The sequence below is a fragment of the Pan paniscus genome, chromosome 19 (genome assembly GCF_029289425.2).
Source record: "Pan paniscus chromosome 19, NHGRI_mPanPan1-v2.0_pri, whole genome shotgun sequence".
Classification (NCBI taxonomy): Eukaryota; Metazoa; Chordata; class Mammalia; order Primates; family Hominidae; genus Pan; species Pan paniscus.
In genome coordinates, this window is record NC_073268.2 from 64,988,264 (window position 1) to 65,003,279 (window position 15,016).

The 15,016-nt window shown below is 48.2% G+C and overlaps 1 protein-coding gene across 3 annotated transcripts; it reads left to right on the top strand.

Annotated features, from left to right (window-relative positions):
* Nucleotides 1–638: 638 nt before the first annotated feature.
* SPDYE4 (speedy/RINGO cell cycle regulator family member E4) lies at nt 639–13,133 on the top strand. 3 transcript variants are annotated; one of them, XM_055100898.2, is made up of 7 exons: nt 639–2,666; nt 3,446–3,676; nt 4,502–4,560; nt 5,333–5,418; nt 7,434–7,602; nt 7,726–7,829; nt 12,795–13,133. In XM_055100898.2, the coding sequence occupies exons 1-6, from the start codon at nt 2,561–2,563 to the stop codon at nt 7,783–7,785; spliced, it is 711 nt and encodes a 236-aa protein (XP_054956873.2). In that variant the 5' UTR covers nt 639–2,560; the 3' UTR covers nt 7,786–7,829; nt 12,795–13,133. The 3 variants fall into 3 exon arrangements, with proteins under 3 accessions (XP_054956873.2, XP_063454815.1, XP_003818127.2); XM_003818079.7 differs by lacking the exon at nt 12,795–13,133 and adding an exon at nt 8,687–11,999 and having other exon boundaries at nt 2,397–2,666; XM_063598745.1 differs by lacking the exon at nt 12,795–13,133 and having other exon boundaries at nt 2,381–2,666; nt 7,726–11,999.
* Nucleotides 13,134–15,016: the final 1,883 nt, after the last annotated feature.

Below are 15,016 nucleotides of genomic sequence, written 5' to 3' on the forward strand. Positions count from 1 at the left end.
GCTAGTTTTTTATACTTTGGTGGAGACAGGGTTTCGCCAAGTTGCCCAGGCTGGTCTTGCACTCCTGCGCTCAAGCAATCCTCCTGCCTTGGCCTCCCAAAGTGCTGGAATTACAGTTGTGAGCCAATGTTAGGGGGCTTGTCGACCAGCATACAGGGGCCTTGGAGGCTGCTTCAAAAGTTCCCACTAAGCCAAGGATACAAAGCCTGGTGACAGCCCTCCCATGTGAGGCCCAGGTCTTACTTACCTCGCTCAAAAAATCTTTCCTGCTCATTTCATTTGAGAGTGATTTTGCTTTCTTCGGGATCTCTATTGCGCTGCCCCACCCAGAGAGTTCCAAATCTGAATGGACTCCAATGATGAAGTTAAATCAGCCCCCACCTCAGTCCTTTGGAATTAGAATCTGTGGGGCTGGGTCCTGGCATCTGTATCTTAATGTTCCTAGTTGAGATCCTTAGGCTGAAAGGCTGGTATTTGCAAAGCACTTCTTCTCCTCCAAACTCAGCCTCCGAACTAGCTGGGACTACAGGTGTGTGCCACCACACCAGGCTAATTTTAAATTTTTTTGGAGAGACGGAGTCTCACAACGTTACTCAGACTCGTCTCCAACTCCTGGGTTCAAGTGATTCTCCAGCCTTGGCCTCCCAAAGTGTAGGGATGACAGGCAGGAGCCACCAGGCCAGCCAATAAAGCCCTTCTGTTTCACTCTAATGATATCTTTGGTGCATAGCTACAGCCATTGTTGTATTAACCTGCATCACTGAAGGAAAAGAGAAGGGGAGAAGTGATAGTTTTGCTTTTCCCTGAACATATCAGATGAAACCTGAACTGTTTAGCTCATTTTTGGACAATGTACTGACATAATTTAAGATGGCTGCCTTATTGTAGCCTGTCTACAGAAGGTGCCTAGAAGACAGAGGAATATGCAAAACTGGCTTGAAGAGTGATTAATCAGAACTTTACGTGGTACAGAAGAGAAATTTTAATGGCAACAGAATATTGATCTTCTAATGTTTGAAAGCCTATTAAATAGGAGAGAAAGATGATTTTCTGTTTTGTTGTAAAAGGATCCAACCAGTTCTGATGGTTGAAAGCATCGTAAATGCGAAGGTCCACTCAACGTAAGCAGAGTTTCCTAACAATTGGACTTCCACAGCGACGGGATCTGCCTCCTCATTCAGTTGTGCCTTTCCCATCAGCGAGAGACTCCTAGGAGCCCATTAGGAAGCTGTGCCAGAACTCACAGGTTCTTTGGATGGTATCTGAGATAGTATCCAGCTCTTACATTTTTATTTTTTCCGAAAAAAATATTTTTGAGACTGAGTCTCACTCTGTCCTCCAGGCTGGTGTGCAGTGGTGCAATCATAGCTCACTGCAGCCTCAAACACTTGGGCTGAAGCAATCCTCCTGCCTCAGCCTCCCAAGTACTGGGACCACAGGTGTGTGCCACGATTCCTGATTACTTTGTTTATATTTTGTATAGATGACATTTTGCTATGTTGCCCAGACTAATCTTGAACTCCTAACCTCAAGTAACGCCCTGCCTTGGCCTCCCAAAGGAGGGAGATTATGAGCAGGAGCCCCTGGGCCTGGCTGAGATTTTTCCCCTTAGTCTTTTTATACACAGGATATTTTATTCATAAAATACATAAATAGTAGGCAAATTTTGGGGTCAAGTGAAATAGATATGTTGTAATAGTTGATATATAGACCAGAGTTCCTTAGCTGAACTGGAGGGGCAGGCTTTAGGTGATCCATGGATGCCCTGAACTTGTGGACACCATTGAAAATCTGTACGAACCCATGGACAGTCTCCTGTGATTTTCATTCCTCAAAATGTCTCTTGGACTCAAAGATGCCTGAGAGCAAAGGATGCGTGTTCCCCTACTATAGGATCCAGGATAGTGAATATCAGTAAACATTCAGCAAAAAAGCTTTGCCACATTGAGTACTTCGACGTAACGTCTCCATTCAACAAGTCAATTTACCCAGGATCTCCTGTATATGTTAATCTCACTCTTGGAAGGACTCATCATTCTGCTTACCCTAAATTTCCTTCCACCTTCCTCCCTCTCTCACCAGACTAGACTCTGAAATGGGAAGGAGAAGCGGGGAGGAGAGCCCAACACCCCCTCAAGTTTAGAGTGGAGAGGACACAGCCTCTGCTGGGACAGGGAAAAGAGGAATGTGGAGACCCTGAGGATGCTTTTGGACAATGCTCAGAGGTTGGGACATTGCCAGGAGATACCGTTCACCCCGGATCTCCAAGAAAAGAGATGAGTCTGGCAGTTACATGTGTTTTTCTTCAAACTAGTTGCCAGTTTGGAAAGACCGATGACATCAGAGATTCCGACTTTCCTGATTGGAGGGACCGGACTCTGGTTGCTTGGGAGTTCAGGTGGACAACAGCAACTTCTCAGAACTGCTCTTCACTCCTAACTTCTCCCGAGCCTCTAGAAGAGAAACGCACTCTTCTGGGTCCTAACGGAGTCTGGAAGAAGGCTTTGGACAGAACAGGGACTAGGTTTTGTGGACAGAAACAAAGTGTTTGGGAGAGATTATGGCCAGTGGTCAAGCACGCCCCCCGTTTGAGGAGGAGAGCCCCCAGCCTAGCACAACGGTGCGGTCCCCCGAGGTGGTGGTGGATGAAGTGCCAGGACCATCAGGTGAGGTGACTGGAGGGAGCAGCGATGGGAGATGATTGACTGAGGAGAGGGAAGGGGGCCAGTTACTGGGAATCTGAAGCACCTGAGTAGGGTGTGGGGAAAGAAATGCCGGACTCAGGAAGCCAGGGATCGGGGAAGGAGGGTGCAGGGAATGGGGCCAAGCATGGCCACGTGGAAAGAAAGTCTGGGGAGCAATGAAGGGGGTCAGGAGATGTGCTCAAAAGATGAGAGAGGAAGGCCGAGGCAGACGGGTCACGAGGTCAGAAGATCGAGACCATCCTGGTTAACACGATGAAACCCTGTCTCTACCAAAAATACAAAAGTGAGTTGGGCATGGTGGTGCGTGCCTGTAGTCCCAGCTACTCAAGAGGCTGAGGCAGGAGAATCATTTGAACCCAGGAGGCGGAGGTTGCAGTGAACCAAGATTGTGCCACTGCACTCCAGTCTGGGCAACAAGAGGGAAACTCCATCTCAAAAAAAAAAAAAAAGAGAGAGAGAGAGAGAGCAGACAGAGCTCAAGGGAAGGTTTCCATTTTTCTCCAATTGCAAGTTCTTATCTGTGATGAGGAAATGTTTTGAGGACAGAGAGCTGGAAGAATGGGGAGGTGAGGGAGAGGCAGATGGGGATCAGCAAAGGAGAAAGGTGGAAACATGGCTTGGAGAAGCTGACAGTCTGCGAGGCTTGGGAGGATGGAAGAGTAGTTTGAGGTTCCTGGGTCGGGGCGTCTAAGGTGATCAATGGCAGAAACATGACACCATGGCCTGGTTTCTTCACTCAGCCGCTTGGATAGATCCCAGCGTCCAGCCTCAATCCCTTGACCTGAAAAGGAAGAGCGAATGGTCAGACGAATCCGAGGAGGAGCTGGAGGAGGAGCTGGAGTTGGAGCGCGCCCCTGAGCCCGAGGACACCTGGGTGGTGGAGACGCTGTGTGGGCTCAAGATGAAGCTGAAGCGAAAGCGAGCATCCTCCGTGCTCCCTGAGCACCACGAGGCCTTCAACAGGCTCCTTGGTAGGAGGATACCCCAAAAAGCACCTCCAACCCTGTTCTTTTAAAAAAGTGGAATCTTTCAATAATCACACTTTCCCAAGAAGAAGAATATGCCCTCCTGGGGGGTGAGCGCTCCATGCAGGAGGAGGATGCTTAGGAGATAGAGGATTAGGCTAGTCTTAATAAAGGTCTGCACTTGAAATAAGAAAGCTTGGTTTCTGGCCAGGTGCAGTGGCTCATGCCTGAGATCTTGGTGCTTTGGGAGGCTGAGGCGGGAGGATCTCTTGAACTCAGGAGTTTGAAGTTGCAATGAGCTATGATTGCACCACTGCACTCCAGCCTGGTTGACAAGGAAAGACCCTGTCATAAAATAAATAAAATAAAATAAAATAAAAGATAAAAGAAAGCTTGGTTGCAGCTGTACCCTCTGAAACTCTATGTCTCTTGATGACTTTTCTAAACCTAAGTGTCTCCATCCGTGGAGGGGGATAACAAGGCCATGGGCACACCCAGCTGTGACTATCTCAGGAAGCAATGATGGGAATTCTATTATGACTTCTGCGGTGGTCCCTTCCTGTCTGATGGGAGGACATCATGGCCTATTCACAGCTCTTCATCCTGTAGACTCTGACACCAAAGGCCTCCTTCGGCCTCTCCTCAGGGGAATCTCAGAGCGGGAGCCTCCCTCCTTGCCCAGTGAAAGTCCTTCTCTCCTCTCCCATCCACCTAAGCCTTGGCCACAATCCTGAGACTTCCCCCAGAGGAACACAGTTCTCCTCTCTGCTCTGTTGCTCCCACGGCAACCCTGTTCCACTTCTCACCCTGACACAGGCTCTCTTTTCACAGGGGATCCTGTCGTTCAAAAATTCCTGGCCTGGGACAAAGACCTGAGGGTGTCAGACAAGGTAAGGTTGTTCTCCACTCAACTGTGTTCCTGCTTTAACACACGTCCTGGGGAAGGGTGCAGCGTCTAAACCCACAGTTTCTCTCCTCTCTCCCTCTACCATCTCCCACCTGCTGATTCCATACTCTTGGGCGCCCACGTTTTGATTTTTATTTTTTCAGAAACAGGGTCTCGTTCTGTTGCCCAGGCTGGAATGCAGTGTTGCCATCATAGCTCACTGCAGCCTCAGCTTCCTGGGCTCAAGTGATCCTCCCGCCTCAGCCTCTCCAATAGCTGGGACTCCAGGCGTGAGTCACCGCCCCCAGCTATTCTAGGTCTTCTCATAATTTGTCAGCATCTCCCTCGGGGCTCTGGTAGCCTGTTGCATAGTTGATGGGTGGCCCCTGCCTCTGCACAGGGTCCTTTGGAATCCAGGCCCTGGGCCAGTCTTGAAACTCCTGACCCCTATCCTCTCAGATCTTTGGGACAGTCCTTTGCCCCAGCTCACCAAGATCCTCCTGACATTAGCAGCCCTAGACACACTCCCTCCAGTGATCCCATTGGAGCTCATCATCATGGGAGCATCACAGACCTCCCTCCCTCTGACTTCCTGGATTTGCAGCTGACTTTGAACACTCTCCACCCGCAAGCCCCCAATGAGCATAGTCACCCAACACTGAGGTTCCTTCTGTGATAGACAACCGCGCCCCAGCCCCTGTTCCCTTCTCTCCACCATCTTCCTCTTCCAGGATGTGACCAACCTTTCTCTCTCTCTACTCCCTTCTCTCCATCAGTATCTCCTGGCTATGGTCATAGCGTATTTTAGCCGTGCCGGCCTCTTCTCGTGGCAATACCAACGCATTCATTTCTTCCTGGCTCTGTGAGTAGTTTGCTTCTTCCCACCTGTCAATATCCAACACCCTGGGACAGTGGACGAAGTGGGATTCCAACCTTCCATCTATTTTTTTACCCTATTTCTCCTCTTTACTCTGTATATAAAAACGATAAGATTATACTATGGTGTTCTTAGTCTGTTCTTTCTAAAAACAAACACAAATGCAGTTGACAAATAGTAGAATCAAACAAAAGGAAACATAAACCCGTCCAAAGGGGAAAGGAAAGCCGTGGACACGACCCTGCTCCCCAAGCAAGCAGCCATTTCTGGTTCTCTCGTCTCTCTCCTTCCCATATCAACAGCAAATGCAATTTTCCATCCTCCTTCTCCAGGTTCCCATGACAGAGGCAGAAATTCAGGTCGTCCTCGCATGACACAGATCCATCATCAAATACTCCCTGCTGGGCCTTCCTGCGAGTCCTGCCCCAAGCCAGGGGGCTTCCTAGTGCTGCCTGAATAGCTTTCCAAAGCACAGCTCCCACCCCCTCTTCACTGCCCACCTGAACAACTTCCTTAGCTGATTTGTCTTTAAATGGAGGCCCGGGTCCACAGGGCGAATTCAACCCTCTCTGCAGTCCTTCTACCACCAAACCTGCCCACCATCTTCATCTTTCCTTGTTTGCTTTCGCCACTCCTTCCAAATGCCCTCCACTCCATTTTGATTTTGTGTTTTCTGTCTGGGTGTCCTGCACACATGTGGATCTGAAGGGAATGACCCATTCCTTAAAGTCAGTTCAACCCCACAGCCTTTGCGATGCCTCCCCTGATCTTCCAGCTTCTGCACGCCCACAGCACTTTAGTGACATCCTAGGATAATGTGACATTTTGGATTCGTTTATCTGCCCTCCTTTTCCCCAAACCCATCAGAGTAGACCCCTGTTGAAGGCAGGGTCTTGTCAGATTATCAAAGTTTTTGTTTTTGTTTTTACCAGACAGAGACTTGCTCTGTCCCTCAGGCTGGAGTGCAGTAGCCAGATCATAGCTCACCGCAGCCTCCATCTCCTAGGCTCTAGTGATGCTCCCACCTCAGCCTCCTGAGTAGCTGGGACTACAGGTGGATGCCACCACGTCTAGCCAGTTTTTATGATTTTTAGTAGAGATGACGTTTTGCTATGTCACCCAGGCTGTTCTGGAACTCCTGGGTTCTCACCTCAGCCTCTCAGAGTGCTGGTATTATAGACATGAGCCACCCAATCAGCCAAAATATCAAAGTATTCCTGAAACACTCAGCACAATGCTTTTCATTTTGCAAGTGCTCATGTTATATTGACTCTATGGAATAATTCATATGGCATTTGCCTATAAGATAAATCTTTCCTTCTTTCCTTCATTCATTCATGTATTCATTTATTCAACAAAACCTTATGAAGTTCATCATATGTGCCAGGGAATAGGAAGGATGGGAAGGGAGAGTTCACAGCAATGCTTGTTGAATTAATGCACCAAGATAAACAAAGCCCTCTAGTGGCCTTTTGGTAGGTGAGAGATGATTTACAGAAACACACCAGTCAGTTCCTGTCCTTGGGGGCACTTATGATGGAGGGGGAAGACAGGTGTGTGCATACATGACAAGGAAGGGGGGTGTGGGAGGAACAGGGATGGGGACTAGGATGAGGTGACGTCATCTGTCTTGTATAAGGATGGCAGGACACATCCTTAGGATAAGACTTGGGTTGTTTTTAAATTCAGAGGGGGTCTTGCCATATTACCCAGACTGGTCCCTAACTCCTGGCCTCCAGGGATCCTCCTGCCTGGACTCCCAAAGTGCTGGGATTCCAAGCAAGAGCCACCACTTGGATCATCTCCTTCCTGAAGGTGTGAGAGGCGCCCTTAGCGGGTCTCTGTCCAGCGGGGCCTCCTGAGGAAGGCAGGGCTCTCTGCAGGGTGGCTGTTGGTGCTGAGCTGAGGAAGGTCCCCTGCCTTCCTCTCTGAGAGGCTGCCCTCAGGCAGGGGTCCCTCCTGGTGGGGCCCCTGAGCAGCAACCTGATCTCTCTCCCCAGCTACGTGGCCAGTGACATGGAGGAGGACAACCAGGCCCCGAAACAAGACATCTTCTCCTTCCTCTACGGGAAGAACTACTCCCAGCGACCCTTGTTCCATAAGCTTCGATACCAGCTCCTCTGTTCCATGCGCTGGAGGACGTGGGTTTCCCCAGAGGAGATGGAGGAGGTAGGTGGGGCCATATGAGGAGGTGGGGGTGGGGAGGGATGGGGTGGATTGGAGGCTGGAGGAGGGCAGAGAGGGGTCTTCCTGGGGAATCCCTGGCTTCTCAAGTGGTGTGTGTTTTTCCAGATCCAGGCTTATGACCCAGAGCACTGGGTGTGGGCCCGAGATCGCACCCTCATTTCCTAGAGCTCCGGGGACATGGAGGCCTGAGGTCATCGGCCTGAGGGAAGGTACGTGTGTATCCTCCAGGGTAAAGGCAGAATATTCTCATCTATAAGAAAATCCAAGGAACTCAACTGCTTGATCCGGCTTCAAGCCTGGTCAACATGGCGACACCCCATCTCCACAAAAATACAAAAATTAGCCGGGCGTCCTGGTGGGCGCCTCTAGTCCCCACTACTCAGGAGCCTGAGGCGGAAGGAACACCAGAGCCCCGGAGGTCGGGGCTGCAGTGAGCTGTGATTCTGCCACTGCACTCCAGCCGGGACGACAGAGTGACACTCTTTCTCAAAAATGAGAATACTACCTAGGTCCAGGGAGGTTCATTATGGTTGATACACTTGAGTTACTGATTTGGGGAAAGGATTCAGTGAAGATTTGGTTGACATCTTGTGCAGCTAACCACATTTAGGACCAAGCATTAGACTAAAACCTGAGAGATTAAGGTTGGGGATTAGGAATCTGGTCTGCTGGTTCCTGAGGTTGTCGCGTTAGACATGTTTGTAGCATGGTTAAAAGTTTAGATCTTAAGCAATATAAAGGGCCCCAAGTGTGATGAAGTCCAAAGCCACGTCCTCCAAGGGTGCTGTACTCCCTGGGTGGACCCACCCAAAGTCCTTGCTATGAAGCAGATCACTGGGGCTAACCTTGGGTATATTAAGTGATTTTTGGAGTCAAGCTCACCAAAGTGTGAGTACCAGAATCAAAAATGATGGTTCAGAATCAGGGTTTACAATAAAGGGTTAGAGATAAAATCGGATTTATATATTGCTCTGAACTCTAGTTAGGATTGACGTGGGATGGGAATAACCTTCCTATCTAGAGATCTCCCTCCTTGACGTGTGACAAGAGGATCTCTCACTTCCAGAACACTGGGCCCAGGGGAGATGGGAATTTTCAGCAGGAAGTTTATCGCGACGCTAATGCCAGACACCAGGAAGGGAGAGAGGAGCCTCCTGTGCAGATCATCTAGAAGAAGCTGGACTCTTCTAGAAAGGGCAAAATAGAGTGACCAGGTTTTCCTCCTAGGAGCCATGGAGGTATTTCTAGGAGTCAGTGGAGGGAAAGTGAGAAACCAGGGGTGTTTCTGGTTCCACCCCTTCCTGCGGCAAAACCTCCCTTTTCACGTTGCTGAATCCCAGCCTCCCTTGGGCTGGAAGCTGGAGTTCCTGTTTCCTATGGACTTGGTTGCCACAGTCCAGAGCATTTGAAGGCACAGCGCAGGCACTCAGATTGTCACGGAATTCTTTGTAAAATATGAAATTACTGCCATAGGATTTTAAGAGATAGTTTAATAGATACTGTACATTTTATTGGTTTATTTTTCAAATGTTGGCCATAGAATTATTACTAGGTTGATTTAAAATAGTTTGGGGTTTTTGGAGTTTTGAAAACATGCTGTTCCTGTAGAGTTCTCTGACGGTTGTTATATACACATAAATATAATTGAGTTTTCATTTTTAAGAGAGGATTCTTTTTATCGTAAATGTTTTCTCTTTAAATCGTTTTCTCTATTATTAAATGTGCTCCTGAAGCGAGCACTCTTGTTATCTATGATACCGACCTAATATATCCATTATATTTATAGCCAGGTGGTAGTTCCCCTACATTCCTGTAAATAGAAATGTTTATTTTCTGTTTACTGTTTGTTACTGAATTGTGAGAATTCAGTTGTGATTTTTAACATGCCTTCCATATATACTAACATGTCCAATATATACTATACATTTTATTTGTTTATTTTGAAAATGATGGGCATGGCATTATTACTACATTTATTTAACTAGTTTAGAAATACAAGTATTTTTTAAAAGACACTGTTCTTATGAAGTTGTGTGATGGGTGTTACACCTGTTATATACACATAGATATCATTCTGTTTTCATTTGTAAGAGAGGATTCTTTTTATCCTAAAAGTTTTATTTTTAAATCTTTTTATCTGTTATTACATGTGCTGCTGAAGGGAGCACTGTTATGACCTAGAGTAGTTACATAATATATCTATTATATTTATAGCTAGGTGGCATTTCCCCGAAATTCTTGTAAAAATAAATTTTTATTTGATGTTGAGTGTTTGTTATTGAACTGTGAGAATTCAGACGTAATTTTTTAGCTTGTATTGAAAGGTTTGTATGTTACTTTAAAGAGGACATGTGTTTGAAAGGAGGACAGGAGCTGTGTGTTTCAAAGAGGACAGTGCACTGCGCTACCTGGGAAAATGCAATAAAGATGAAGTTTTCTCGTCTTCACAACGACTGTGACCATATTGGTCTGGATTGCTTATTTGTTGTCCAATGACATTTTTGTTTAATGCGGTTTTAGTTATTTGAACAAATCTATTAACCCTGGAAAATAATGCTGAATCTTTTTGTTTGTTTGTTTGTTTGTTTGTTTTTGAGATGGAGTCTTGCTCTGTCACCCAGGCTGGAGTGCAGTGGCGCAATCTCGGCTCACTGAAAGCTCCACCTCCTGTGTTCACGCCATTCTCCTGCCTCAGCCTCCCAAGTAGCTGGGACTACAGGCACAGGCCACCATGCTTGGCTAATTTTTTGTATTTTTAGCAGAAACGAGGTTTCACCGTGTTAGTCAGGATGGTCTTGATCTCCCGACCTCGTGAGCCATCCGCCTCAGCCTCCCAAAGTGCTGGGATTACAGGCGTGAGCCACCTCCCCTGGCCCTTTATTTTATTTTATTTTATTTATTAATTTATTTGAGACAAGGATCTTGTCCCATTCCCCAGGCTGAAATGCAGTGGCTCAATCTCGGCTCACTGCAACCTCCACCTCCCAAGTTCAAGCAATTCTCTCGTCTCAGCCTCCTGAGAAGCTGGGATTAAAGGCGCCTGCCACCACGCCCAGCTAATTTCTGTATTTTTAGTAGAGGCACCATTTCACCATGTTGGCCGGGCTGGTCTCCAACTCCTGACCTCAGGTGGTCCGTCCCCCTCGGCCACCCAAAGTGCTAGGATTACAGGTGTGAGACACTGCATTGCATTCAGCCCATACAGTAAAACTATTTATGAGAGGAGGGAAGTATCTCGGGTTAGTTAGTAGACATCAAATCACTGAAGTCAATGAACTCTGAGGAGATGCTTGACAGACACACAAGATAAGGAGGAGGAGGTTGCAAAGTGTTGATGTTTGTGTAACCACAAGCATGGCTGAGCCTAGAATGCAATTACTATTCCAGCACATGGAACCGTGAAGCTATTGTTACAGATTACCTTCATTCTAGGACCCTCGTGTCACCAATACCATAAACCACATGCAAATGAGGCAAGTAAGATCTGGGAGGAATCTGAGAAGCGTTTGTGCAATGTCCAGGGGTGAACTTATAATGGGATGAACTTAGGGAGTTAACAGGAGTCTGCACTGACCCTGAACACTCCAAACATTCTTGGGATGGCCAGGCACAGTGGCTCATGCCTGTCATTTCAGCACTTTGGGAGGCCCAGGTGGGCAGATGGTTTGAGCCCAGAAGTTCAAGAGCAGCCTGGGCAACATGGCGAAACACACCTCTATAAAAATACAAAACTGGGCCTGGCACGGTGGCTCAAGCCTGTAATCCCAGCACTTTGGGAAACTTAGCCAGGTGTGGTGGTACACACCTGCAGTCCCAGCTACCCAGGAGGCTGAGGTGGGAGGATTGCTTGGGCCTGGGAGGTCGAGGCTGCATGAGCCGTGATCATACCACTGGACTCCAGCCTGGGCAACAGAGCAGGACCCTGTCTCAAAAAAAAAAAAAATTCAAAACATTCTTGGGGACTGCAGGTCTGTTGTATCTATCTGCCAATGATGTAGTCACAGGGTAAACAGACCAAATATTGCCCACATCTCCTGTTTAGTGCCATCTCTACTGTTAGAGAATCCCAAGCCTAGAAGGAGGGAAAGCTAATTCTTCTGCTGACTTGGTGAATCTGCCTGTGTGACTGGCTATTGGTCAGCCTGCCATGGATTGCTGCCTGAGTTGCCTTCCTGTCCCTTGCTGCATCCAATGAGGGTCCAACCAATCCACTCAAAAGTATTAGGATGAGTAGCAGTAAGCATGAAAAATACAGGATTACTTTCCAGACTACATAAAGACCTTCTATAAATCAATAAAAATGCAAAGCAACTTGATGTTTAAAATGCGCATGAAACATGAACAGGAGACTCGCAGAAGAAGAAATGGCTGTATACAGATGAGTAACTTCACCTATCAGACTGGCAAAATTTAAGAGATTGGTAATATACCATGTTAGTGAGTGTCTTAGTCAGTTTGTTCTGTTCTAACAAATTCTCATAGACTGGGAAACTTAAAACATTTCTTTCTCACATTTCTGGAGGCTGAGAAGTCCAAGATCAAGGTGCCAGGACAGGCAGTGTCTGGTGAGGGCCCATTTGCTGGTTTGCAGACTGGAAATCTTAAACATTTCTTTCTCATAGTTCTAGAGGCCAGGAAGTCCAAGATCAAGGTGCCAGGAGAAGCAGCATCTGCTGAAAGTCAGCTTGCTGGTTTGCAGATGGCTGTCTTCCTGTTGCTCCCTCACATGGCAGAGAGCAAAGAGAGAGAAAGCAAGCTGTCTCTTTTGTTAAAAGGGCACTAAAGCTATCATGAGGGTACCACCCTTAGGAGCTAATACATCCCAAAGGCTCTATATCCAAGTACAATTATATTGGAGATTAGGGTTTGATATGGTTTGTCTGTGTCCCCATGCAAATCTCAACTTGAATTGTATCTCCCAGAATTCCCACATGTCATGAGAGGGACCCAGGCAGAGGTAATTGAAATGTGGCAGCCGGTCTTTCCTGTGCTATTCTCCTGATAGTGAATAAGTCTCAGCAGATCTGATGGGTTTATCAGGAGTTTCCACTCTTGCTTCCCTTTCATTTTCTCCTGCCGCCACCATGTAAGAAGTGCCTGTCACCTCCCACCATGACTCAGGCCTCCCAGCCATGTGGAACTGTAAGTCCAATTAAACCTCTTTTTCTTTTCAGACTTGGATATGTCTTTATCAGCAGCAAGAAAACGGACTAAGACAGGGTTTCAACATATGAATTTTGAGGGGGGGCACAGATTCAGTTCACAGCAGTGAGGATGCAGGGAAATGAAGACTCTCTACGCTTTGGGTTGGAATTTAAACTTGTAAATTAGACTTGTAAAGTCTTCAGAGACTCACATATGACTTGCGAGATCAAGGCTGTGTTCTGGCAGGTCTCTCACCATTGGCAAAAAAAACCCAGAAAAGTATCATTCCCATTGAATATCCTGCTACATAATGAATTTTCACATTGAACATTTAATTTCCCATTTAAATAAACCCATCTGTAATTTGATTTCTATATGTGTTTATTTTTTCCAAATAATTAGCTAGTTATCCCAGCACCATTTGTGGCATAATCTATACTTTCCCCACTGGGATATGCCATAATAGCATATAATGCATTCCTATAGAAACTTGAGACTCTTTCTGGATTTTCTATTCTGTTTATTGTATCAAGGATCATAAACTGGGTCCCTGTACCCCATTTCAGGGCTCCAGATGTGTTTTTGATCTTGTTTTGGTTTTTGTCAGAAGTGTGTTTGAATATTGGGAATTTTCATGCCTTTAGGCAGCTCACAAAGTCAGGGCTAGCTTAGAGCAAGGTACTTGCCCAAGCCCTTAGAGCACTTGAGGATTTTGCCTGGAGTGGCACTAGCAACATGCTGTTTTAACACTTTCACCTTAGAACACATTTTGGTGTCTGGCAGTGGACATTCCCTCTCATTCTTCTTTTGTGATAGTTCCTTAAGTACTCAGTTCTCTAGATGAACTTTTACATTGTTTTGTCCACATCTGTGGGGAAAAAAACTCTCTGAAATTTTGATTGCAATCGCATTAAATTCCTAAATTCATTTGGATGGAATTTACAGCTTTACCATACTGAACCATCATTTAGACATTTTGTAAGTCTATTCAGTTCTTTTATATCCTCAGGAGAGGGGAGGGGAGGAGAGAGGGGTGGGAAAGCGGGAGGGGGAGGGAGAGGAGGAGGGGAGGGGGAAGGGAGGGGGAGGGTGGTGGGAGGAGGAGGGGAGGGGAGGGGAGGGGAGGGGAGGGGAGGGGAGGGGAGGGGAGGGGAGGGGAGGGGAGGGGAGGGGAGGGGAGGGGAGGGGAGGGGAGGGGAGGGGAGGGGAGGGGAGGGGAGGGGAGGGGAGGGGAGGGGAGGGGAGGGGAGGGGAGGGGAGGGGAGGGGAGGGGAGGGAAGGGAAGGGAAGGGAAGGGAAGGGAAGGGAAGGGAAGGGAAGGGAAGGGAAGGGAAGGGAAGGGAAGGGAAGGGAAGGGAAGGGAAGGGAAGGGAAGGGAAAAGATGGGGATAGGACAGACCTCTGTAAATCCGAGACAGCCCTGCGTCTTGCTCAGGGTCCCTGGGAGGGCAGTGAGACTCCAGAGAGGGATGGTGGTGTGCAAGGATCACGAAAACTCCCATGATAGGCACCAAACCAAGCAGCAGAAAGAGCTTCCAGAGACGAGGAGACCCTTGGGCAGGAGCAGAGGATGTCTTACACCTACCTCTATGGACCAACCTGGCCCTGGACCACCTGATTTCACGGACAATCAAGGATATGTCTCATATACGTGGCGGGGAGGGTGACTCCAGAAACAGATGGCTTCCTCCTCAAGGGCTGGCGTTGCACAGCTCCTAGGCACGACCTTAAAGAAAGGGAGGGGAACCCCAGATTGACTGTGCCAGCCTCTGTGGATAAACAAGGAAACATGCTCCTCCGAGGAGCTTGAATCGTTCTTGGCGGTCTTATTGTCGCCCTGCTGGGCGTGTTCCTCCGGGGCTCCGGTGGAGAACCACCTCTTGTTTAGGGGTGGGGTGGACATTGTGTGGGTGTGTTCTGCGTGGGGTAGGGACTGTCTTGCTTTCTCTGCTGAGCCCACTGGACTAGGTGGAAGCGACAGGTGTGTGTGATGGTCCGCTCTGGAGGGGAGGCTCCGGCGGAGCGTGGGAGGGGAGCAGGGCTGGGGTGGGCCGGGATGGAGGGCGCGGCAGACGGCCAGCAGGGGGCGCCAGACGACCGGCAATGCGGCGGGGCGGACTGGCCGCGCTCGGGACACGCCCCCGCCCGAGACCCCTAGCCCACCACAACCCACGCACCCCACCCCGCTCCCCCTCCCAGACAGAGAGAAGCGGAACGGGGTGTGTGGCGGGCGTGGCGGCAGTAGCGGGCG